A 26,925-nucleotide genomic window follows, 5' to 3' on the forward strand; every position below is an offset into this window, starting at 1 on the left:
CAGAGTAAGTGTGTTTCCAGAGTGGCGATTTGTGGTTCATCCAGTTATGAAAATGAATTGCTATGTAGGACAAAAGGTAAGCCAGATCCAGAGTTGTTGGATTAAAGACTATGCATTGCCCTTAACAAAAATGAGGCTATGGAGCCTCGTTTAAATTCCACCAGCTAAACGTGTGTTGTGAATACCAGCATTAGAATTTAGGAGTTTCTACAGTTTTTAAGCTGGATTATGGCTGGATGAGCTAGGTAAAATGCTGTTTATTCTGAGAAATGGCTCTGCAGTATGGGAATTTCAAAGGCTAGGGTCAAGTTCAGGTTACTTTCTCAGGAAACCTAACACAATTCCAGCTATGATGCATTAAACAAGTGACTTCTTCAAACAAGAGGATTGTCTATATCCATCCTGCATAGCAATAAATCTGATCTTAGTTTACGCAAGACTGGAGTCTTAATTTGGGCATTTACGAGTCTTACCGGTGTCTACACAGCCAACGGGTCTGGGTGGGGAGGCTGTGGGTTTGAGAGAAGATTTGAGGAGTTTTGAGTTCTGGCTCTTCTGTTTTGCAGTCAGTTAAGTTCTCTGAGCCTCAGTTTCCTTATCTGCAACTTGTTACAGTTGATGTTTTCTAAAACTAACTGATTTTTCACTGCCAAAAAAAGAAAAAAGAAGGAAAATGGAAATTACCCGCAGTCCCATTATCCAGACTAACCATTGTTAAATACTCTGTTCTCTGTGTTGCTTTGAGGGTCAGAAAATTATAAGAAAATACTGCTAGGTTGGAAAATTCTATGTAAATAGGTATTTTCGCTTAAGGAGAAGTCTTAAAATTTGAACCTCTTCACCATGAGCCAAGAAGCTCATTTTTTATTTCATTTCAATTTTTCATTCCTTTACCTCGTTTTGTTTACTTTCTGATTATTAAAATAACAATGCAGATTTTTTGGCTTATCTTTATTTTCTAATTTTTGTAAAGTTCATGTATTCCTTAGACAATGAATTTTTGTTTTAAGTAGCCATACATGTTCGTTGTGGAAATTATATAAAGAAAAATAGGACAAGAAAAAAAAATCCATAATCCCATCACTTAGCATTAGTCACTCTGACCCTTTGTTATAATTCCTTCCAGTCATTTACCTGCACATTGTTTTTCACACATACTAGGTGAAATTCGAATATGTGTCTTATCTTGAGAATTTAAAAAAATCCTGGGGTGCCTGGGTGGCTCAGTCGGTTGAGCATCTGACTTAGGCTCAGGTCATGATCTCACAGCTTATGAGTTGGAGCCCCGCGTCAGGCTCTGTGCTGACAGCTCAGAGCCTGGAGCCTACTTTGGATTCTGTGCCTCCCTCTCTCTCTGCCCCAACCCACTTGCATTCTGTCTCTGTCTCTCTCAAACATAAACAAACATTAAAAACAAATTTATCAAAAAACAAAAATCCTTTCTTAGGGACTCAGTTAGAACTTGTTGAACTGAATTGTTAATGTCAGTAAACTGAAAAAGGTTATTTTGATTTTATTTCTCTATTAATAACTTTGCTTTGGAAAATGTATTTAGCCGTCTGCATTTTCTCTTTTGAATTCCTTGATTACATCCTCCATCCATTTATCCACTGATGTTTATTTTCGTATCATGGTTTGAAACATTTTGTCCATCACACAAGCCAGATTTATAAATGTTCGCAGGATGGCCTAATTGCAGATGAACATATAGTTTCATACGTTGGATATGGCTTGCTGATCACCCTTGCTGCTTGGGGATGTGGGGACCGCAGAGAGGGGACTGCTGGTCTGTTTGCATGAATTGCTCTGACAGTCACTGAATTCTGGAATTATCTCCAAAATGAGGCCTTTTGGTGAACGTATAGCAGGGTCTTCAGCAGTGCTGTCCAGTAGAAGGACAGTGTGAGCCACACGTGTCTGCTTAGAAATGTTCTAGCAGCCATGTTTTCTTAAGAGTTAAAAGAAGACAAAGTTAATTTTCAAACCTAGTTTAGTTAACCCATTAAAAACCTACCTTTAAAAACATGTTTTAGTTAGTTAAAACTGTTGTCATTTCAACAGATAACCAACATAAAACAATAAGCTATTAATGAGCTCTTTTACATGCCTTGTCCTAAGTTCTCAGATTTTGATGTACATTCTACCTTTCTTGCGCATTTCAGTTCAGACTTGCCACATTTCAGGTGTTTGGTAGCCCATGTGGCTCCTGGCTACTCTTTGGGACAGCACAAGTCCAGAAGGAAGGAGGGCTGTGTCCGAGAGAGAATGTCCTGATGGGTCCAGACACTACCTTGACATGATGCTCTCATTCTGCATCCCGCTGCGGGAAAGCTGCTCAGAAGTCGGAGATTCTGTGGCGCTGGAGTGTGTCTTGATCCCTTACTGAGCTTGAGGATTAGGGACCGTGGTGTTTGAAGACGAAGGGACATTCAAGGGTGGTACCTCTTGCCTTTCTCCTAACACCTATTCGCAGTGCGTGATAAGAGAGGCTAACAGGTATTAAGTACTTCCCTAAAGAGAGACACTGTGTGCAATGCTTTGTATACCTTATCTCACTGAATTCTCACCACCACCCTGTCAGGTGGATATTATCATCATCACTTAAAGGTGAGGAAGTTAAAAACTTTTCCATGGGTACTTGGTTAGAAAGAAGTCGAAGCAGAAAAAGGATACCCCATACTAAAGAGCAGTGCTCTCTTGTACTAACATGGGAGTTAGCCCTCGTGCAGTGCAAGGAGGGTGATTTCAAGCCCGGTTCAAAGTCCATTTTTAGGCTTTGTAAAGGCCTTGAAGTCTCTGCTTTGTGAATCCTGAAGGTTGCATAGTTTAAAAGTAGGATAATGTATGGCATGAGATCAGTGAATGCCCAAGATTGTAAGAATTAAGTGATGCAGTTGACGTAAAATGCTAATGTGGTGCATTTACAGACAGGCGTTAACAAATACGGAAGTTTAAATAAGCTCATCTGTGAAGGTTTGCAGTATGCAGAGGAACAAATGGATTGTTGATTAGATGCCCTCAGTGACCTTGTTTCCGCAGTCCAAATAACATCATCGCTCCCATTTTGAGCTGCATTTTGTGACCCCAAATACGTAAGAAGGGCAATAACACGGAGCCATGTTATTTATTATATTGGCAATCTCATGATTTGAGATTCTGTCATGAACCAATTATCCAGAGCCAATCTAAACACCAGAGGTCTCCTCTTTAATAGTGTAATGTTGAAGGTTTAGCCATTATTTGAAAGCTCATCAAGCATATATGGTCTCCCAACTTGCTCTTGGGCTTAGGGGCCAAATCAGTTGACACAAATGTATGGAGTACCAACTTAGTAGAAGTCATAATTTTCTACCCTCAAAAAAAGATACATGCTAAAAACTTGGGAGAAAAGGCTCATGTATTAAAAATTAAATAATATATTTAAATAAAAATTCAGGAGAACAAAAGACATGATATAGTCCAGTGATTATAGGTTGTCAGGATTGTGATTTAGGCACGTTGTAAGTTTGGAGGAAAGAAATAAGGAGCAAATTCTGGGGTCAGGCTATGGGCAGCATCATGGTCCAGAGTCACTGATGATGGAGGACCAGTCTACAAGGCTTCCCTACATGACCCTTCTTTTGTCAAGATGTGACTCTTTAAATGCTATGATTCTTTTTTTTTTCTTTTTTCTTTTTTTGATACATCACTGTGGACTTGGGGAGAAGAGGCTTTTTCAGCTTTGCTCAGACATATTTAAGTAACTGGTCGGTTCGGTGGCAGATGGAAAAAGGTCACTTTCTGTGGCGTTCCAAGGCTCGTTGCCTTCCTTCAGAAAGGAGCGGGACCTGGTTCGTGGTACTGGCCTCAGTTTTTGTGAGCATTAGGTAAGGTGATGAAACGTGGTGCCTCCCGGATAGCCTAGGCCCCCAATAAGTGCTAGTAGAACGCTCTCTGTAGACAGGACATTAGCCTGTGGAAGCTAATAATGTTGAATGTAAGGAACAGTCCAAGAGAACAACTCAGAGGCAGATTTCCAGCCTTCCTGCTTCCCCCGAGGCTGCTCGAGCCTACAGAAGCTGTGATGCTTGGTGTTAGGGTGTGGATCATGGACACCCCATGGTGTGGTTGCTCCGACAAGGCCACGGGAACCCAGGAGCAAAGAACCAAAGGGTGGCCGCCTTCCCTCCCTGTTCTCGCCAGTATAGGGAAATAGTGAACTGCATGGACTCTGGAAACCAAAAGCCTGGACTTGGGTCTTCTTTATGTTCCTATTATCTCTGTTATATTTTCTAAGTTACCATCCTGTGCTTTGTTTTTCTCATCTAAGTAGTCTGACATTGATACCTATTTTATAAGGCAGTTATAAATCCAAAAAATGCAAAAAAAATGCTAATAAGTATTAACCATAACAGAAAAAAATTTATTGGGACTTACACATGCGTTGCTTGCTGGGAGGATTTGTATTAGGGGCTGTGGGATTCAGGTGATAATAGTTAATGGTGATTATGACTAACTATTTCACCAGTACTTACCTTGTGCCGGGCTTTGTACATATTATTAACTCCCTAAGTCCTTTAGGATCGAGCTAAGTTGTGCATTGTCCCAGGAAACCAAGACACATGGTGTCAAATAAGCTAGCTCTCTGACTTCATAACCTGCAGGGGAAACAGGTGCACAAATCCCTGTAGCATCGCATTCTGTTCACAGGTGTTTCTCATTTAACTGTTGGTTCCCATCTTGTCTTTTTCCCTTTTCTCTGTGTCCCCGCTGCTAGGGTCACGGCCAATCAACAGCATTATCTTTGTAAGCTAAGGGTAGGTGGTTTTTAGTATGATCTCATGTGACATTTTCCTGTTCTGTCCCAACACCGTGTCCCCCTCATTCACACTAAACCCACATCTGCCTTGTACAGATCATTGAGCCCACCAACACGTTGGCTGAGTAGTGGAGCCAATGAATGGAAGTTTGCTGACCTGCCTGCACATCATCCATTGTAATGTGGTGTTTATCGAATGTGTAACAGAGTTATTTATGCGGCCAATGTTCTCTTTAGTAGAAGAGTTCCCATTTTGAAAAAGTAAGTTCTTTTCTGTCGCCTAACTTTGGCAAACACCCTTTTCCTGCATTGCCACTCAGGTAACTAGTCACCATCATGGGTAACTTAGGCTGGCATTCAGAAAACACTTCCTTTTGTTATATATCAGAGAAAGATGAGAAGATAAGCCTACCATTGACCATAGTCCCAAATCCCAGAGCTTAATAAATGTTAAAAGATAGAAGCCCTAGTCCGAAGCTGCCTGGGTCAAAGGGAAGCCCCATGGTTTGGAGAGCAGGTGATAGGTTCATCTGTACCCACCTCAGCTCCAAGGAGACACTCCACATGTGTCCCTTGCCTTGGATGAAGCGGGAAGGGAGTATGACACTCAGAGCCTTTCCACTCTTGCCACGGAGTTGGACCTCATACACACAGGACGACACATAGTCATATACACGCTTCATTGTGGAAGGGGCACAAATTCATCAAAACGCCGAAGCGTTTTATTTCTGAAGAGATGGGCAGGTAGTTATGTCACAGGTATGGAGAGGGAGGGAGGAGGGGTGGTTTACATCCCCCCCCCCCCCCCCCGTGACAACACTCCTTCTGAACTCCAAGGATGGCTGGAAGGTGGAGCCCGCTTAAGCAATAAAGAACCCAACTGAGCTCCATCGTTCTCCACCAGGCGTTGCAGAACTCAGATCCCAGCCATTTCAACAGGAAATGGAAGGGGCTTCCTGACTGAAGGCATAAGGAAACCTAGTTGGGCAATCCCTCCCGAGCCTAGGTGCGAGGCTCTGGTGTTTGTTACCAAAGCGAGGCCTGTGGTAGGTCACGTTGTCGGGCTCTCCTGCATTTCTTCTGAGGTCGTCTTTACGAACGTCTGCATATCCGTGCAGGGAGGGCTAAGATGGCCCTTCTCAAATTTTCTTCTAGAGTTTGACATTTAGGTGCCAGGAGTCGGCATTCAGAGGGCTCCTGACTGTACGATACGCTTACAAAATAAGCGGCACGGAGCCTGACAGGGTCCAAAAACATTCCAGCAAGTATACCTCAAAGGAAAATAGAAGGCCACACAGTCTCCTGGGGAAAGTGGGGGCTTTGGCTCCGGCTGGCCAGGAATAAGGGGAGGTGACAGGGGCTGAGTGTCAAGGATTGGAAAGTAGCGGGATCTCCAGAGGACTCTGCCCTGTGATACAGAATGTGGGTGGTTTAGGGTTGCTGACCATTCTGCTCACTCCAGTTCCCAGACTGAATCCTAAAGGTTAGGGAGGTCAACAAGAAAACTTGTCTTCCCGAGTCTGCAGAAGAGAGACAGCCGTAGTTGGAGAACTGGCCACCATGACTGTCTTTGGTGCTAATACCTGCGTGAGTTGTTGGTAGGAGCCCTTGGCTTCGGCTGAGAGAAAATGCGATGATTCTTACGGAACAGAGAAGTGAGGAGGGGATTGTCAGGGAGTGAAGTCAGAGAGGGCAGCCCAAGATTTCAGATAAGCTAGTGCCTGGGCTTGGAACTATCTTTATTACATGGCTAAGATCCCCAGACCTCCTCACCCTGGCAAATCAAAACAAAAGATTTGTCCCTTCCCCAAGACTTGTCCATTTCACCGGATGGTACCTCTGTCCATTTGTGTAAAGCCCCAAATCTAGGAGTAATGTTTTTTAACCTTTATTTATGTTGAGAGAGAGAGACAGCATGAGAGGGGCAGGGGCGGAGGCAGAGAGAGAGAGTCCCAAGCAAGCTGCATGCTGTCAGCCAGGAGTCCAATGCGGGGCTCGAACCTACAAACTGTGAGATCATGACCTGAGCAGAAATCAAGAGCCAGATGCTTAACCGACTGAGCCACCCAGACACCCCCAGGAGTAATTTTTAAATTTTCCTCACCTTCTGTCTCCCTGTCCATGATTTATCCAGCCATATCCCCAATCCATCCATGATTTCTCTGCCGCTGCTGCCCTGTGAGACTTCACGGTTCTCACCTAGACCACGCTCAGGCCTCCCTGCGGGCGCCCTTCGTGCATTTTGCCACTGCATCCCATCTGCAGACCAGTCAGTGGGGCAGCTCCTCTGCGGCCGCGGTCTACACCAAGGGCTGGCCTTGGCTGACACAGGCCTTTGCTCGTGGCTCTGGTCGTATCTCACACTACTTGCAGACTGTACTCGGTATTTGCGTGTGCGCTCTCTTTCATACTCATTGGTGCCTATGCTAAATCCTGACCTGGGCCCCGTGCCCTAGCTGATTCCCCTACCTGGGAGACTCCTTTTCCTCCTCCTTTCCCCAGGGTCCTTCTTATCTGTCATTCAGACTTCAACGCAAGCACTCACGTCTCCCTCCCTGACCTCTCTGTACGAACTAGGCACGTAGCCACTCACAGTCACATTACTCTGCTATACCTGGCCGATCAGCTTGTCCCCGAACATGTAAGCCTCACGAGAGCAGGGACCTTGTATCCGCTGTGACCAAAACAGTGCTGATTAGAGGGAGAACGCATTAAATGCCTGTGGCTGAAGGACCCAACCTGCTCTACTGGCGCCAGCACCCAGATGTGTGCTGATGGCCTCTGGTAGCCCAGGCCAGTCGCTAGGACGCGTCCTTTTGTGACTCCCCCCCCCCCCCGCCCCGCCCCCCTGCTCCCCTGTTTCTCGGGTGTGATGACCGGTGTCCACTTCCCTTGCAGCCGCCCCTGCCAGCTCCCTTTCCCGTCGACAGTGCAGCCGCACAGCCCGATGTCCTCCCAGAACCCCTCCGCCGGCGGGCCGCTGCACTCCGTGTCCGTGCCGCTCGCGCTGCCCATGACCCTGGCGGCCCCGCAGCCCCCGCCCGCCGCCTCCCCCAGCCAGCAGCTTGGGCCGGACGCGTTCGCCATCGTGGAGCGAGCCCAGCAGATGGTGGAGATCCTGACTGAGGAGAACCGCGTGCTGCACCAGGAGCTTCAGGGTTACTACGACAATGCCGACAAGCTCCATAAGGTAGGTGACTTCCGGAGGGAAGGAGAGGGGAAGGGACAGAGTTGTTTCCCCGCTGCTTGACTCGCCAGCAGTGACCCCCGTGTATTCCAGGCACTGTGCAAAGCTTTAGGGAGACGAATAAAGAGGACACAGGCCCTGCCTTGGAGGAGCTTACCGCCCAAAAGGGGGAGGGTTGCCTAAGCTAACACCTGCTGTAGGGTGTCAGGTGGTTATAGAAGGTACAGTGAGGGTGGCCCTGGACCTGGGACTCAGAGGTGGGTAGTATTTCCCCAGGAGGACAGCGGGAATATTAGAGGGTGTGGCCGCCTTCATTCTTAGGGCTTTATGCCGAGAGCCACAGTCAGGAAGACTTTATGCAAGATGAACTGTGGTAGGCAGTGATTTCATGGTGACCGCCCACCCCCATGTGTCAGCACCAGAAATGCTTGTGGTAGAACAGAAGAGGTGAAGGGGCAAAGGACAATAGGATGTTTTAGCGTAGCAGAGCCACAGGGCACTAGCTTCCTTTCTGGAGGCAAGGGGGCATGTGTGGTAGAAGTGATCTTGTAAGAGTCTGAGTCCCTGGCTCTGTCCTGGACAATCAGGGGCTTTTATAAATAGAAAAGGTAGGAATATAAACCCTGCCTGACTGCAGGAGCCTTGCCGTTTGGTTCCATATGTCAGTTAATGCTCCCGGTTGGCCCATTTAGTGTTCACCTCTCAGGTAAGGCGGAGTCTTTGTCGCTGGTCCGGTTTTCAGAGTAGTGGGCGCCTCTGATTTCCTGGCGGTACCCAGTGGGGAGCAGTGGGTTTGATGGTGCAAATGTTCACAGACAGAATCTGCCCCAGCACGTTTGTGCAGAGCTTCCACTGAAGAGGTCTGGAGCTCCCTGGAGTCAAGACCAGACTTGGTCCAGAGAGCTCCGGATGCCTTTCCTGGAGGGAGAAGATGAGAGCCAAAAACAAATGGGCTGCCTGAAGGTGGCGGCCTCACTCCCACCCTGCTCGTACCGTAAAAGCTGGGAAACCAGCATGCTGTCTCGTGGCCTTGGTTGTAAGTCACTGTTCAGGCCCAAACTTGCGTCTGACACGTCCTGGGGCAGCTTCCTTCCGGGTGCAGTCGAACACTGGGAAGGAGCTACTCAGCCCCTCCTGGGAAATAACGAATTCTTCTCCCCAACGAAGCTGTATGGCAGACATGTCCAGGAGTTACGCAGACCCAGCTGAGGGCAGTTTAGTTCTGGGTCTTTTCGCGTGAAGATCTTTGTGGGTTTTTGTTTTGTTTTGTTTTTAATTTACTTTAGAGATTTAGAGAGAGAGAGAGAGAGAGAGAGAGAGGCAGAGGGGCAGAGGGAGGGAGACAGAGAAAGAGAACCTTCAGCAGGGCTCAATCCCATGACCCTGGCGTCATGACCTGAGCCAAAATCAAGAGTCGGACGCTCAACCAACTGAGCCACCCAGGTGTCCCACGCACATCTCTTTCTTGATTTCAGCGCACATTTCTGTTTTGAAAAACAAAATCAATCTCCCGGTGACTCAGTTTCCCTGCACAGGGGGTGATTATTAAACTTTGCAACCAAAAGGATTCTGATGACCAAGAAAGGAAAAATCAAAAGCTGTTTCCTTTCTGGAACTCAAAACTCCTTCAGTCCCTTGAATATTGTAAATGGTTCTATAATTATTACGTGCCCTTAATCAGCCATGTGTCAAACTGGAATTGCCAGTTTGAACACCCAGATTTTGGTGGATACTTGCCGTATTCGTCACGAGTTCCCCAGCTGTTGTCAACAACTGGGACTGAGAGACACAAGGGCTGCCTGCAATCTGCACCTTAACATTTCGTGGCTTGTGTGCCCGAGGTCGGCCTTGCCCCAGGTGTTGCCTCCGCATCGGCCGCACTGCTCGGCTGTGTGCCGGCAGGCCTGGGGAGAGGACTGTCGGATGAGGTGACGACCTCACTTGGCAGTGAGGATGACCCAGCTTTGGGTGGAGACACGAACTGTGCCGGAGGATGTGGGCGCCCTGTGCCGACAGGAACATCCATCCCGGGGCCCTCACAGCGTTGAGAGCGCTCGCAGAGATTCATTGTAAGGGCGAAACCAGAAATAGATGAATTTTTAATTACAGGGCTTACCCTCTGCATCCCGTGCCAGGAACACAGCAGGGAAGAACAACTAAACGCAGAGCCTGCCGGAGCGCGGCCTAGATAGGAAGCCCCTGTTTCCAGAGAGGCGCAAGGTGGTGATTATCGCTGTTGGTGTTGGAATGATGGTTGAGGACCCCCAGAAAGAGTGGCTGTTTTTAGTTTTTCCTTTGGGTCGCTCATTTTGCTTCTCTTTCCTCCCGGTTTCCCTGAAACCTAATTAATGGACAGAGTTTCTAGCAGGACTAGACTGTGGACTGTTGAGAGGGTTGGCCTCAGAAGCCGTCAGGGCACAGATGGGGATTTGAAGGGAAAGGGCCAGGTATTTATGGCTCCCCCAGGCTTGCTTTAGGGGAGACCCTCTTTTCTCAGCGCAGTAGCGGTGGCTTTGACTGGGCCGTCTGCCGCTTGCACGGAAGGCCAGTCTTTGTCCTGTGGGTCTCTGGACTGTGCATATGAAGGGGCACAGGGAAACACCAGTATCTAGAGCTTGGAGTGGCTGAGATTTTCTCCGGGCTTCTCACACTGCTCATAGTTCTGTTCCTGGGGCAAGCGTCTCTCTGTGTGCTTTCAGGGGCTCTGCGGCTTGGCCTAAGAGCTTCCTGACATCCAGCTGGAAGGGAAAATAGGCGCTGTGAAGGCAAACCCAGGGCTGTGTTCAGAGGATCATACTCGGACCATCACTAGCCCAGGTGTTTGCATAGCCTGTCCAACCTTCCCTTTATCTTTAACAAATATCAGGGGGATTCAGATGTTCTGGACACAGTGGGTATGGGGTTCCCGTTCTGAAGGAGTGTGCAGTCAAATCATAGAGCTTTAGACTTAAAATTCTTAAAATGATTCTAGTCTAGCTTCCCACTCTTGAGGAATCCTCGCTTCATGTGCCTGAAAGGAGAGCTCTCATTTTTTACTTGAATGCCTACAGAGGAGAGAAGCTCCCTACCGGGCATCCTTCTGGAAAACGTAGTTAGGAAATAATCCCTTATGTGGAATCAAAAGCTGCATCTCTTAAACTTCCTACATGGAGTCATAGCTCTGTCCTCCCTCACCACACTGAAGGAGACTAACGTCTCCATCAGGAAATGCCTTGTACTGAACTGAAACCCTTACCCTTTCTCACTTGGGAGCTATAGTCAAGTTAACCGTATCCCAGTTCTTCATTGTTTTAGTATCTAAGATAGCAAACCATGCTGTCACAGGGACCCTGCAGTTAGTTTCCTTTTATAGTATGCAGAGGGCAGCTCTTTCAGTGAAAGGAAAGAATCCACGATCGGGTATGGTTCATCAGTGCCCAAGTCTGTCTTTGGGAACTTAACAACATTTAAAGATTAATTGATCAGTCTGTATTTTTGTCGTGGGCAGGGCAGAGTTTTCGGGCGGTAAGGGCTTATTTTCTGCACTCGAGGAGCTGACAGTCAAATCGGGGATGTAAAGTACACGTGCACAACCGAATTCCGATGAACCCTGCAGATGGAAGTCTGTGAAATCAGCTAGAGCGAAGTTCCAGTGGCCGGTGTAGTTGAGGACAGTTTCTGGCTTGACTTCTTCGTTGTCCTGGACTTGAAGCACTGAGCACCTCAGGGGGGATGCCTCCCTCAGGGTCTATGCTGCCCTAGGCTTCCCAGCACTAGGTGATGCCCTCTGGCCCTCAAGGGGACGGTCCCTGAGGCCTGCCCATCTGTCTGAAAACAAAGGCCATCTTTTATAGATGAAATTAGCATAGAAATGGTGACATGTTTCAAAGCCAACTCTTCTGCAAACAAAATTAAAAGGGAGGAACATGATTTGGGGGAGGGCTAGGGACAGGAGTCAGGATGTGCCCTTCTCTGGCTGCCACATTCCCAACAGTTCAGGAGATCTTGGGAAGAAACAGAAAGGCCTATTGAAATGAGGGGACTCTGAGAGAATCGACTCTGGTAGCCGGAGGCCTTTGGGAGAATAACACGGTGCCCAGAGGGGCCTTGGCATTTGGCTTCTCCATCCCACAGAAGCCCTGATGCTCTCCACACCTCTTCACTGGCCTCTTCTCGGACGTTGTCTTCTCGGCTCCATTGTAACCTCTGGGGCACCGACCACGTTCTCTCTTCGTAAGATTGTGGCACCCCCAGCTTCATTCCTGTCCAGTGGCTCCTCTGCCCCACGTACTGCACAGGGTTGACGCCCCCTCCTTGGCCCTGTCGTCTTCTGTCAATCTCCCTAAGTCGTCCCCGCTGTATGACATCAGCTGTCATCGGGACCCAGCGAGCCAGCCACTCTCCGGGCTCCCAGACCTGCATCTCTACCTGCTACCTGGAAATCCTTGCCTGCTGTTCTGCAGGGAGGTCGGTGCCTCCCAAACCAGGCCACTTTCCTTGGCTTTGCTAAGCCCGTTTCTCTTAGAATCACTTACTTTGGTTAAGTCTTATTACTCTGTCTTCCCAGATCCGAATGTCTATGTTGTCTTTGATTTCCTTCTCCTTTGCCATCCCGACCACTCCCTGTGCCCTGTTGACTCCACTCCTCAGTGTCATTGGAATTTGTCTTTTCAGTTGTCATAATCCCCTACGCTTGTCATCTGTCATTGAACTATTTACGTTAGCTTCTTACCTGGACTTGTTTTCTCCTGTTTCCTCTCCCTACACTCTCCCCCACCCCCCATCTCCCCCCCCCTCCTTTTTGTATCTCTATAAAGCCTCAGATAAGGTCATGCTGCCCAGCTGCTTAGATACCCCTCCGTTCCCCAACCCTCCTTACCCCTGTAATTCCCCCTCACCCCTGAAGTCCTTCCTTCGGGACTAGCTCCCGCCCTCATGTCTGGCTGTCATCCCTGGACTACCTGTCATGTCAGAGACATGCACTTTCTCTTGTGGCCCTGTGCTGTGGCTCACGCCCTGTCTTCTGATCACAATGCCAAAGCCATTTGGCCTTTTCTGCTTGGGCAAACCCTGTGCATCCTTCAAGACTCATTTTAAGCGGCATTTTCTCCGATATCTTTTTTAAAGAAACCATTTCTCACCCCTGCAGAATTAATGACTTTATCGCTAGGCTGTCAGAGCATTACAGAACCACCACCCCCCGGTTCCCATTGCGTTGGAGAAGTGCACGTGCCTGGGGAGAGGCCGACACTAGACTGAGCTCCCAAAGCCCGGGAATTATCTTACTAATTTCTGTATCCTTGGCACAAGGACACATTGAAAATGTGCGAGAGATGTCTGTAATGTCAGGACGTGCATTATTTACAGGGGTCCCAGCAGGGACTTTCTGATCAGAGCAGCTGAGGTACCGGCAGTTAGGGTGCCTGGCTCATGGTGACACAGGTCTCGTGTGAAGGGACCGAAAACACAATGCAGGTCTCTTGGTGCCCAGTGAGGGGCGCTAGTGCTTCAGCCCTCCCCACTGGGCCTCTGCTTCTTCTGACTCGGCGCAGCAGTTCATCAAGGTTCCGTGTTCCCTTCTCCTGTGTGCATGTTACACAGCAATAAAATGGGGGTTGTTGACATCTACCTGGAAAGCATGCTGTTAGAGGAGACTCCTGTTAGAGCAGGTACGGTTACTTGTTATAGATTTACCTGCGCCCGAGATTAAAGGCACACCTCTTGACTTCTTGAAAAATGGAAAAAGAATGGTTTTAACCCCATATCTTTCAATTCCTTCACATAAAGAGGTTTCCTGTGGTGCATTTGTATATGATTAGATCCGAGTCCTTTGTCCTTATGCGGGTAAGTTCATAGACAAAGGGCTCAACATGCTGAGTAATGATGCCTCTCCTTGCGTGGATTTGATGTTCCTTTGGGGCCGGGTAGGAGGGGCTCTGGAAGACCACTGCACTTGTAGCCTGGAAATGTGGGTTCTAGCTGTGGCCCTTTAGTTTTTCTGTACACGAATACTTTTCCCTTACCTAAAGTGAGAAGAAGAAAAATAGTTGCAAATTGCCATACAAAATATAAGAGGTTGAAGTTATGTTTACATTCACCCCTTCCTGGTAAGTGTACAGAGAAACTTCTACAAGGTGACATTAGGCAGTCCAGCCAGCCTTGTGAACCTGCTGTTTACAGGGTCCTAACGTGGCCCTTAGAGGGCAGAGGGGGAATGGAACCGATTACGCATTTGGGGAGGTGTGCGACTGGAGGGGAAGGCAGACTGCACCCAAGACAGAGCCTTCGCACTCGGAATGCTGAAGAATCAGTGTCACAGAGGCACCCATGGGCATGCCAGGAATCTGACTTTCATGCCACTTCTTTCTTTCAGTTTGAAAAAGAGCTTCAGAGGATTTCAGAAGCCTATGAGAGCCTGGTCAAGTCTACTACCAAGCGAGAATCGCTGGACAAGGCGATGAGAAACAAACTGGAAGGCGAGATCCGAAGACTTCATGATTTCAACAGAGACCTGCGAGGCATGTCCAGCCCCACCCACACACTCTCTGCCCTAGACTCCCTTGTAGCTGGCTGCCTGGCCTCAGGTCCACACTGTCCGATGGTCCTGGAAAGTCCAACCACCGGGGGCAGGGGCACTCAAAGAGCAGGATTGTTCCTTTCTCCTTTGTAGGTTGTGGGCTGTGGGTTGCAGCACTGGGTCTGAGAAATGGCGGCCTCCGTGCACGAGCCCATGAAAGGGAGGGAGTGTGTGTGCAGCTCCTTCTCCGCTTTAAAAGTACTTGCTAGTCCATGGCAAATTTATTCAGTAAGATAAAAATAAAAACATCACTTCAAAATTTAAAAAAATAATAAAATACAAGTACTCAGTGATTTGTGACTACGCAAAGGCGAATGTTTGGATGCACAACCCTTCCCACATCGGGCTGAGTCATTGGGTGGCATTCTTTGAAAGCCACCGCTCCGCACTTGCTAGATATAGTAGAGAAGATGGAGCTAGACAGCATCCCTCTTGGAGGGAAAAAAAAAAAAAAAGCCCACAGTTGTGATAAATGTAGATACATATAAACTCCCCGAAAGCTGGAAGCCACCTGCAGTGGGATCTTGGCAGTCTCCAACCCGCAGAATGATTCAACCCCTAAAATTTTCCTTGTCTTTCAGTCAACTAAGCCATTTTTCAATTGCCTCGTCTGCCAAAATAATGTCCTGATGGCAGTCTCCAGGACCTAGAGCCTCCCTTTCCTATTCCTACAAATCCTTTTGTCTTGGGACTCGTGCACGTCCAACAAAGACTTCTATTTCACTGAAAAAGTGAAGACTTCACCAAGCAGTTTGAGCAGACACGGAACTCCGTAGGTAGACTCTTTATCCATTAGGTCATTTTGACTTTTTAAAAAAGTGTTTGGTATTTCTTGAATTGTTATTTCTATTTTTTGCTTCCCAGCTACGGGCAGCTGTCCCTGGCTAACCACAGGGCTGGTGGTGAGGGATAGAACTAGGGCTGGGTTTGAGGCCAAGGAGACTTAACCCCTTTTCAGGGACTTCAAAACAGAGGTTTGCCGGCCTTGCAGGCAGTGATGAGCGATGCACTTCTCAGAACCTGTGCTCGGCTGCCTCGCGCCGCTGCCTACCCTGACATCAGATGGCATGAAGGCACACAGCGTGCCCTCTGGAGACTTTCCTTTGGGTATTTGGGAGCACACTGCCCCTCCCCAAGAGTTACTCACTTTGGGGCCCCTGCCTGAGCATCTCTGCATACCCAGCTCTTGGCACCCACGTCGTTTCTTGTTTGGATGGTGTCTTAGATCCATATGCATTTCTTTGTAAACATTTCCTCTTTGCACGCAGATCGACTGGAGACCGCCAACAGGCAACTGTCCAGCAGGGACTACGACGGGCACGAAGACAGAGCCGCAGAGGGGCTTTATGCTTCCCAAAGTGAGTCTCCAACATTTATCTGTCCCGACATTGGTATTCTTAAAAACTGGGGGCCTGCGGAAAGAATCTTACTAGTTTGAAGCAGGTTTGTAAGTAGGTCGTTGGCTTCTGGTTCGTTCATTTAGTGAATGAGCTGTTGGGCCTCGGAGGAGGCCCTTCTACGTCTGCCAGAGACGAAGCCAAGGTTGATTTGTTTTATCTCGGCAATGTGTATTCTGTCCTTCTGACCTACAGTTTCTCTCTAATATCCTCCCGGAGAAGCAACATGGCAGTCTTTCCTGACACTCACCACTTTCAGTCAGGCGCAACTCTTTTGCTCCACGGAGAGGGAAGGAGGCTCGTGGCGGCATTGGGTCCTCCTGGCATGTTCTGTGCTCCTTAGGTTCAGCACTTCCGGCCTGGCCGCCTCTGGCAGCATCGAGTCACCGAAGGGTCTCACCTTGTATCTTCATATGTGGTGCCCGTTTCCAAAAGCCACTGAGCCCAGCGCAGCGCAGAATAAAATCATCAGTGGCTTCCTGTGCCTTTGGCTTTATTGGGAGAATATTTTATTCATTTTACGAGAGGCAAAAGATAGAAACAAATGGGTTTTGAGAAACCATCGGTCGTGGTTTGAATTCCTGCAAATCCATTGTATGTCAGAAATGTAAAAATCCAGGTCTTTTTTTTTTTTTTTTAAGCTGTTTAGAAAATCAAATTTATTTCTGTATCATAAGTTTCAGTAAGTCCTGTGTATCCAGACACTGGCCATCCCTTGTATAATGGTGGTGTTCTGATGCTTGGGTCCTGAGTACAGCCCTACGTTTTCAAGGCTGGGAAATAGTTGGTTCAATTTTCTAATTCCCAGTACTCTTTGGTTGGGTTCAATTTCCGTTGTTTCCCCCAAATTTACTCTTGGGACCACTCCACTTATTTGTCTCAGCTTCAGTTTTTTAATTCTGTTTTGGGAAGTGGACACTTAACCCCGTCAAGGGGTTTTGCCTCCGATTCCTTGGGTGTCTGGCAATAGGTGAATTGGCTTGTGTTCCAGATTTACATAAAACAAAACTATGTCAGCATCTTGAATTACTCGCTCTCCTAACAAACATTATTTCCTCTAATGGGTGCGGTCCATCTACCATCTCATCTGAGCTTTCATTAAAAAAAAAAAAAAAAATCACCTGTACTATTTGCGTTTAGGATTGTGACACCTTGCTTTTGGATGACCGTGTGCCTAGGTGGAGTGCGTGTCTTTGGCAGTCACGGGAGCAATGTCACCCTGCTGGGACCCTGCCTTCTTGTCAGGGGATATTATTTTGTCACATAGTTTAAGTGAAAATGGAAAAGCCAATTAGTTTCATCTGATGGGCATTAGCTCCAGCCTCCCAGCCCAGACTATGCTGATGGAATAATAAGATTTGGTGCTGTGTGAGCTGAGAAATGTTCCTGAAGACTTGAACCTCCTGGCTGAAAGCTAAAACATTAATAACGCAGGCAAAGAGGGCCTCTAGCTTTACAGGGAATGATTTGTTCTGTGCAAACGTGCTCCACTGTGTTCCGAAGGCATAAACAAGAGCGTCTAGAGACATTTTTCAACTGCTTGAAGGTATCTCAGTGTTGATGTGTAATGTAATTGAATCAGGGCATTTGAAGCAGGTTTGCTAGCAGGGATAGCTAACAAAGTTTTCAAAGCCTACTCTTTATAGGACACTTGTGCCTTTATCACAGCTTTATAATTATTTGCGTTAGCTTTTCCTCGCCTGGTGTGGCAAGAGAAGGACTTGAGATGTTATTTCAAATTTGCAGGTAGGTTTTTTTTTTCTTAGTGAGTTGTAAGAACTCTTTGTAAACTAAGGAAATTAGCATGTACCCTACATGTTGCCGATATTTTCCTCAGTTGTTTTTTAATCTTCGATTACAGTGTTCTTTATGTTACAGGAGATTTTTTTAAGTAACCTTATTTATGCCATCTAGGTGTTATATCATGTTTAGAGATGGTTGTCGCTCACCAAGATTATAAAAATATTCACCTATGTTTTCTTCAGATGTGTTTATGATTTCACTGTTTGCAAGGCTTATTATATTTTGGAAGCTAGTTAGGGAGGCACAGTAACGGAGAAATTCACGAAGGACTAACCTAGAGGTAAGAAGACTAATTTCCAGATATTTTAGGATCTAGACAAGAGGTCCTGAACTAAAACAGAAATAGTGATGGAGGGTAGAGGAGAGAGAAGTGACGAAATTAGTAGGATTCGGTGACCAATTGAGTAATGGCAGTGAGAGCGTGAGAGAAAGGGGTGACTGAGCAATAAGATGGATGGTCACCCTTTACCAGTAAAAAGCAGGAGTAGCATGTTGGGATTAGATAATGAGGAATGGTTTGAGCACGTTGAGTCATCTCATGCTGCGGCCCCTCGCTAAATGAGCAGGTGTAACAGTAGGGGCAGACATGCCCAGAAGGCTGGTGATGGACACTGCCCCCTGGCAGGCTTCAGCATGTGGGCACAGAATGGCAGGCATGAATTACTACCCCTCCTCATCGTTATTAATGTGTTCCATTATCCGTGTATTGTTTTAGAAGCTCTATTATTGGAATACTTCTTAAGTTTTTTTTTTAATGTTTTATTTTTGAGAGAGAGAGAGACAGGATGCGAGCAGGGGAAAGGCAGAGAGAAAGGGAGACGCAGAATCAGAAGCAGACTCCAGGCGCCGAGCTGTCAGCACAGAGCCCGACGTGGGGCTAGAACCCACGAACTGTGAGATCATGACCTGAGTCAAAGTCGGACACCCAACTGACTGAGCCACCCAGGCGCCCCTGGAATGCTTTTTAAATGCTTAGTAATCATAATTAGAAGCATTGCACACACAAAAGCAGCCATCCTTTTCAAATGAATCTTTTGAGATTCTAGCCCGTGGCTAAGAGAAAGCAAGACTGCAGACCAAATAGTAGTGACTTCTCTGAGTAACACAAGCCAGCGAGCTAAGGCTAAGTCGCCAAGCCCCTGACAAACACCTTGGCCAATGGAGACATTGGAGGGAAGGGGAAAGTAGAGTCTGGTATGTTTGATTTTTTTGTTGTTGTTGTTAGGTGTTCTTGTTGGATCAGGTCCAACAAGGTCTAGTTGTTCAGGTCCAAGAACACCCAAGGAACTCTTGCAGTACATTGGTCAGTAGGATTTCTGTAAAGCTCTCTCTAATAATAGAGGGAGAAACTCCTTCCTGGCCAGATCACTAAATCTCTCTGCTGCCCAGGGGAGTTTTCCTTTGAGGCCTGAACTCTCTGCTCTTAAGTTGGAGCCTGATGAAGACCTCGGTGGACTGCCAGGGCTCTTCAGATTGAAACGAACATTAAACAGGGTGATTATTGAGCCTCCCTTGATCGTGAAATCTGTCGGTATTAAAAACTACACTCAATTAAGTGCTTAGGAGTTTGGTGACTGCGCAGAGTTGTTTTTCTCTATCACCTCATGGTGTTGCATCCCTGTCTTTGGAGGAATTCAGAGTTTTATTTGGTTGATTTCTGGGTTTGCTCGTTTATTTTTCTAAATATTTTTGCAAACAAGTTCTCCTGAAAAACAGGGCATCTAGCCAATCCCTATTTTGTCTGTGCGAAACTGGGGCTTCTTTGTCCCGTTTAATGTCTTTAACTTACTGGGACCCCTGGTCTTCCCATTCATGTATTTGTCTGTGTCATGCACATGCACTTGTGCATGTCCTCACGCGTGCGCACACACACGTACAGCAGAGGCGGGCCGCTGCCCACCAAAGGCAGAGCCCCAGGAATGTTTGTCATCGTTCTCAGCTCTGTCTTCTCCATAAGTACAACGGCTTAACTGTTTTTTCTCTCTGAAAATTGTTAGCTCTGCAGAATTCCCATGTCATTAGGCCAGAAAACCCAAAATGAAATATTAGATCCATGGAAACTGGACTAGTAGAGATGATCTCACTGCGTTCTCGGGTTGAGTGGGAGCTCGTTAGCTCTGGCGTATGTGTGTTATTCCAGGATGAAACCAGTCATGTCCCATGGTGTGCGAGAACTTACCTCTGCCCCTCCAGGGTTCTTTAGACCCTACAGGTTGAGCCTATTTGGTTAAATTTCAGTCTGTTGTAAGTTAGATTCTGGCTGTTAAATGGTGTCCCTCTCTTAAAAAAAAAAAAATAGGTTTTGAACACTCCGTTATTTGTCCAAGTTGTTGAAAAATGAGTGTACCTAAGTCAGAACCATATGGATTTGATTTTTCTTATAATTCTCATGGGCTTGGAAATTAACAAAAAAAATGTGTGCGACCAACGTATTTTAGAAATAATAGTAATTTGCCGTTTTCCATGTGTCTTGTAATCATCATCTTACTCTTAAATCCTGTTTTAGGTACTTTGATTTTCTGTCTTTCGTAGCATATAAAAGAAACTACCATAATTTCCTGCAAGAACATCCCTCTGAGATGTTTGTATTTCCTGCAAGGGCTTGTGTGAAACACCAAGCAGAATTTACAATGACAGAAACATTGGTTCAGCTGACCCACGTAGAGCATGAGGAGATTGTTCTGAATCCTCATTGGGTTTCATTTCCTCGTATTGTGAGTTCCCATCAGGTTTCATTGGGAAAGAGGTTAGGTTATGGGTGCACTGGTTTACCCCTCCTCTGGGCCTGCCAGTGCCCACAGCCTCTCCTGAGCCCCTACTGCAGTGTTTACTGGCATTCCATATGGGTGTGATTTATTTGCATGGATCTCCTCTTCTAGGTGGGAGAGCTGTAGGCGTTCTCTACCAATAGTCACGGTACCCATCTCCAACCCGCACTACAAGCCCTTGAACCTTTTTATGTTCCTGGCACTCAATAAGTGTGTATTGAGGGAACGAATAAAAGTGGAAAATCCTTGTAACATTAGGCTGGAAATTCTCCTGATGCAGCATCCGTATCGAAATGTTCTTTTCAGCTATCTCCCAGTCATGTTTGGAGATAACCTGGGTTATCCTCAGTTATTTTTGAGACATTAGGCAAATTATTAAAAAGAACTATCAGAATAGGAGCAATTTAAAAATGCTCAAATTCCCTTTTGGCCTTGTTCTTTCCCTCCTTCCTTTTTTTCCAGGTAGGAGGATATCCAGGTAAGGGAAATCTTTTACTAATAAGATAATATTAAGTAATAAGATAATAATAAGTAATATTTAATAGTATTTTTCCTGAACATTGGTATTAATAGAGTTGACTTTGGTTCCCTTGACTCCTTCTCTTTTACTCCGCTGTGGTTGTGTTGGAGATGAGAGTTGACCATTTTGTAGCAGTCGGCCAGATGTTTATGCTGACCAATCCGTAGGCCATTCCAGACACCACAGATCAGTGCCCGCGTGAAGAGGAAGGACTTGTCCATGAAACCTGCCAAGGCAGTGTCATTTAAGTTGAGAAAATGGTCCTGCCCCAAATTAACCGATGCTCCTTAGAGACGATCCCTATGTTTAATAGGACTGTGCAGTCCTTAATATCAAAGGTTTTGTGGGTACAAGCTCAAGCAAATAATCGTGGATCGGGTGCTGCATGATCTGAATCCTGGTCTCTCACTAACGAACTCGGTGACTTGAAGATAGATGCTTAATCTCCCTGTACCTCCATTTCTTCTAAAGAAATAGAATAAATCTAATTCAACCCACAGAGCTCTGTGGGATAACCAGTGATGGGAAATGCAAAGACTTTATAAAATGCATTTATCCTGCATTACTTCTGTGGCGCGTGCATCTGTGCGTCCTCCATCAGTTCCAGCACTCGCGTTCTCTGGAAGGACCTGCCAGTTTTCAGGGCAGGGCGATGGGCTGCCTTCCCAAAGAATGCCTGCGTGGCTCACCGAGCCTTGCTGAATTTGGAAAGCAGAGCATGTGCATGCTCACACCACTCGATCAACCTTGACAGGCAGCACTGAGAAACTTCAAACCTACATGACAACCAGCAGCACGCCCAGGCTGCAGGGCATCTGTTGATGTTCAATCAAGTCTCCCCAAGTGTGAAAATTAACATTATTCGATTTGGCTGATTTTCTGTGCTTAAAGAACCAGAGCTGATTAAAGAACTGCCTCTTGATCATGTGGTGACACCGGCCTCTCACAACGGAATGTGGGTTATGAGTTTCACATTGTTGGTTTTCAAGCCGTGTAGCTCCTTGGCATTCCTGTTAGGGGACTGAAAAATCAAATGTCTTTGACTTTATTAGGGTCCATGTTTCTTGTACTAATATGTAGATGGACGGATGGACTGAGCACAAAATGAAAAACATGCTGAAGTCCATTTGCATTTCATGTGCCATCAGGAAACCCTCACTTTCCCTGGCAGTTCAGAACCAGGAAATCCAGGATCTCAGGTCTCAGCTCAAAAGGCAATTGCCAGAGAAGTCTTTGAGAATAGGGTGAAGTCTTCCTTTTATATCCTCCTCCCACGCCTGGTACTTTTTCCCTTGTAAACGCCCATTACGGTTGTACATAAATAACTGTGGGGATGGTCATGGTCTGTCTTCCCTTCCTAAACTGTATGCAGCGTGAGGGTTGGGGCCCTGTCAGTCACCCTCACTGTTGTAGTCCCAGCTCATTTATCTCCAGACCCTGGTACAGTGCCTGGCACTGAGAGTCATTTAATAAATATTTGTTGATGGGGCACCTGGGTGGCTCAGTCGGTTAAGTGTCCGACTTCGGCTCAGGTCATGATCTCACAGTTTGTGGGTTCGAGCCTCACGTCGGGCTCTGTGCTGACAGCTCGGAGCCTGGAGCCTGCTTCTGATTCTGTGTCTCCCTCTCTCTCTGCCCCTCCCCTGCTCACACTCTTGTCTCTTTCTGTCTCTCAAAAATAAATAAATGTAAAAAAAAAAAAAAAATTAAAATATTTATTGGCTACTGAATAAAATGATGATGATTCTCATTTAACTAAGCAGTTATTGGCTATTTCCTCTGTACAAGTTGTATTCTAGGCCACAGCTCAGCAGACTCTTTCTGTAAAGGGCCAGATGGTAAATAATTTTAAGCTCAGGGGCCACAACTGCTCCACTCTGTGCCTGTAGTCTGCAAGCTGCCATAGATGGTCCATAAGCACGTGGGTGTGGCTGAGTTCCAATGAAACTTGATTTACAGAATGAGGCTGTGGGATTTGGTTCATAGGTCGTAGTGTGCTGACCTCTGTCCCAGGTATTAGTCATGGAAGGAAAGAAAAAGAAGGAACCTCGGTAAAAGGAACATGGAAAATGAAACCCTCCTGAAGCATTCCCTAGATCTCACTTTGTGAATTGCCCTAACTAATAAATCAAGATGTAATTGTTATTTGCTTTCCTGGGAGTTTCACAGTCCTCTTTTACTTAATCCCAAATCAGGGAAGCATGATGATTATCATTTTAGATAAACCGAGACACGTAGAAATGCAGACACAAGGCTTAGCTCCCAGTGAGGATCAGGAATTTGATAATGATGGAGGGCTGGGCAGGATTACCCAGTGGTTAATGGTAGGTAACTGCCTGGATACTGAGTTCTTAGGGGTGCCTTTCCCATCAGTGCCAGAAATTCCTGCCCTAAGCAGCCTGCTGGGAGATGAGGTCTGCAGATCTTGGAGAGGGCCTTGAAGGTCACAAATCTGGTCAGGAGCAATGCATGTATCCTCTGAACCGAAGCTCATTAAAAGGCAATCTGATTGCTGCTGTGAGTGACAGGGTCTTCAGAGGCTGCTGAGCTGACGGTTAAAAGTTTATCCTCAGGTACAGGTGCAGTTTGCCCCCTTTAATCTGTCCTGCGGGTCCTGGTTCAGGCCAGCCTGTGTGGAAGAACAGTAACAGCTGCCCGCGTTAATTGAGCACTTACTGTGTGACACGCACTCTGCTAGCCTCTGTAGGTACATTGCGTATTTTCATCCTCCAAACAACCTGTCAGGTCTGTATTCTAGGTATTTTGCAGATGAGGACCCTGAGGCACAGGAAGGTTAAGTAGCTTGTCCGTGGTCATACAAGGTGGTAAGTGGGGCAGACAGGTTTTGAACCCAGGTCATTCTGAGTCTGGAGCCCAAACATACTGAGCTGGCGTGCGTTGCCCTTCTTATATACTGGGAGGCGGAGAGAGAGGTTGTAATGTGAAGGGTGGCAGCGGGGGACTCCCAGTGACTTTAGGACACATTGAGTGTAGCCTGCATGTTTTACTAACGAAGAAACCTCAGCCAAGCACGGTCCAGTGGTTTGCCCAAGGCCCCGTAGGTGTTTAATGGCTAAACCACGATGACAATTACAGCTTCCTCGTTATGTTTTTTCTTCCCCTTCTGCAAAGGTCATCTCTTTTGGCTCTGGGGGTGATGAAAGATTTCACATTGTTACCTCAAGAAGAATCCGGGATAGTAGGGCAGACAAAATTTTTAGAATTGTTATTTGGTCACAAATTATTTAGCCCAGCACCGTGACTTATGATAATAATGTTTGGGTCTTCTCGAGTAAGTTCTAACTACTGGAATTAATATTCTGGACTTCCGACTTCTATATCTATCTTTGAACGCCCGCCAGTTATAACAGAAGGCCTGTTGGATAATCCAGAATCTCTCTTCAAATACAAAAACAAAAGAATCATTGAGACTAGAATAGAACTTAGAGTCTAAAAAAAAAAGATATCTCAAAATATCTATGAAATTAAACTTTTTGTTCTTGAGATGATACAAAATAAGCGCCTAACAGTGGGTGATTCTGCGGTGCAGCTCCTGACAATTCGTTTTCAAAACTATTTTTGGTCCATGAATTGTAGTGAGAGCATACAGCTGAATCTCAATGGAATCAGAGAACTTTGAGGGGACAAAAATGTTTGTTTTAAGTCCAGAAACTCTGGTCTTAGACCATTAAAAATAAGGAAGGCAGAAGATGTAATCGCAGGCAACACATTTCTTTCCCCTCGATCAGTCCTAGAATGGACCACTTGATGCCCCAGGGAAAACAACTTCCTCAGCATAAATGCCCGCCTGGGCCAGGCCTTGGTGTCTTATCTGCCATTCAAAGCATCCATTAAAAAAATTTTTTTTAATGTTTATTTATTTTTGACAGAGAGAGAGAGACAGAGCATGAGTGGAGGAGGGGCAGAGAGAGAGGGAGACACAGAATCCGAAGCAGGCTCCAGGCTCCGAGCTGTCAGCACAGAGCCCGATGTGGGGCTTGAACCCACGAACCACGAACCTGAGCCGAAGTCAGACGCTTAACCGACTGAGCCACCCAGGCGCCCCCCCCTAAAGGGCCCATTTAAAACCATAGCTTTCTATATGTACATGTTCTAATAATGCTATAATTAATGCTTTATTCAAACAGACATAAGTATATAATGTGTATATATATATGTATAATAAAATTTACACATTTCAGGTGTATAGTGTGAGGAAATATAGCAACCACCTCAGTCAAGGTCCAGCACATGTAGACCTTGTAGTCCTTTCCTCGCCTCCCCCCATGTGTCTGCTTGCATCCCTTTCCACTGCACTCACATCATTGCTGTCTGTGTTATGTCCAGGTTTTATGGATGTTTTCTACACGGGGAGCCACACTAAACAGAAGTGTCTGTGGTTCATCTTTTTATATTAAGAAAAGACAAAAATAAGAAACGGACATCTGTTCTCTGGTGGTGAGAGAAAATTTGGTTTATAATTGATTCACGAAATATGCGTGCAGTCAAAACCACACACCCGGTGTATCCTATATTTATGTGGCATTATTCATTGCCGAATTTGTCGTTTTGCCATCGGCAATGATACAGGAGTAGCAGTACATTTTTATTTCAAGTAAAAAAATAAATAATAAAGTGGCAAGTCGAACAGTACATTTGGAAGCTGAGCGGATGCAGGGGTGTTTACTCAGTCAAGCAAGTTAGCAAGCTGCATGGGTCATAATTTAGGTAGGTTAAAAAAAACCAGCACCTGTAAATTATACCTAAATGTGTAAGTACAGTTTCCAAGATTGAAATGCAACAGGAAGAATGACTGTAGTAGGGAACATTATATTTTAAGAGATTATGTTTTATTAAGAGGACTGTATTTATAGAAAATTATATTGGGGCACCTGGGTGGCTCCGTTGGTTAAGCTTCGACTTCGGCTCAGGTCATGATCTCACAGTCCGTGAGTTTGAGCCCCGCGTCGGGCTCTGTAACTGACAGCTCAGAGCCTGGACCCTGCTTAGGTTTCTGGGTCTCCGTCTCTCTGCCCTCCCCTGCTCGTGCTCTGTCTCTCTCTGTGTCTGTCTTTCTCTGTCAACAATAAACAATTTAAAAAAAAGGAAAATTATATTGAAAAGGACTACTGATATTCAAATATTTTTACCACATCATAGCTAAGGTAGCTTACTTTCGGTGCTAGCAAACTCACTTTGAGGCCTGGATATTAACATGCAACGGATAACTTCTATAAAGTAACAAAAATTTAAGTATGTTAAGACCAAACTGTATTGTTTTCCTTCATTAGATGAATAGAATATTTTCTGGTTAGGTTTTGTCTCCTTCCAGTGAGAAGTATCTGAAACTTTCATTTTTTTTAATGTTTAAAAAAATTTTTTTTTTAACATTTATTCATTTTTGAAAGGCAGAGAGAGACAGAATGCGAATGAGGGAGGGACAGAGAGAGAGGGAGACACAGAATCCGAAGCAGGCTCCAGGCTCTGAGCTGTCAGCACAGAGCCTGATGCAGGGCTCGAAATCAGGGACCACGAGATCATGACCTGAGCCGAAGTCGGCCGCTTAAACCCACTGAGCCACTCAGGCGCCCCCATTTTTTTAAAAAGTTTTAAAGACTGAGTTAGAACTTGATCATGTATCAGAAGCATTGTCTTGCTCAGTAAGCTGTTGCCTAAACCTGCCACAGCTCTTTACCTAGAAAAATTTCTGTTATCTTAGGTCTTAGAATCCTACAAAGGTTGGTACAAGTAAGCCCGCTAGAAAGATTCTAGACAGACACCGGCCACTGTGTGTGGGCTACAAGGCAGAATATGGTACGGCTCATTAAGACCACTCCCCACACCTGCTGCCCCCCGCCCCCGCCCTTCTCCCCCCCCCCCGCCCCCCCCCCCCCCG

The 26,925-nt window shown here is 46.2% G+C and overlaps 1 protein-coding gene across 11 annotated transcripts in view; it reads left to right on the forward strand.

Moving 5' to 3' along the window:
- Positions 1-26,925, forward strand: part of AMOTL1 (angiomotin like 1) — a 153,860-nt gene that overhangs the window by 99,837 nt on the left and 27,098 nt on the right. For all 11 annotated transcript variants that reach the window (XM_019450127.2, XM_019450129.2, XM_019450130.2 and 8 more), the window contains 3 exons: positions 7,697-7,988; positions 14,338-14,482; positions 15,810-15,899. In XM_019450127.2, the coding sequence (XP_019305672.2) occupies positions 7,697-7,988; positions 14,338-14,482; positions 15,810-15,899 (527 nt within the window). The remainder of the gene's footprint in view (positions 1-7,696; positions 7,989-14,337; positions 14,483-15,809; positions 15,900-26,925) is intronic.

This window comes from Panthera pardus, unplaced genomic scaffold, assembly GCF_024362965.1.
Source record: "Panthera pardus isolate Hobbes unplaced genomic scaffold, ASM2436296v1 HiC_scaffold_12, whole genome shotgun sequence".
Classification (NCBI taxonomy): domain Eukaryota; kingdom Metazoa; phylum Chordata; class Mammalia; order Carnivora; family Felidae; genus Panthera; species Panthera pardus.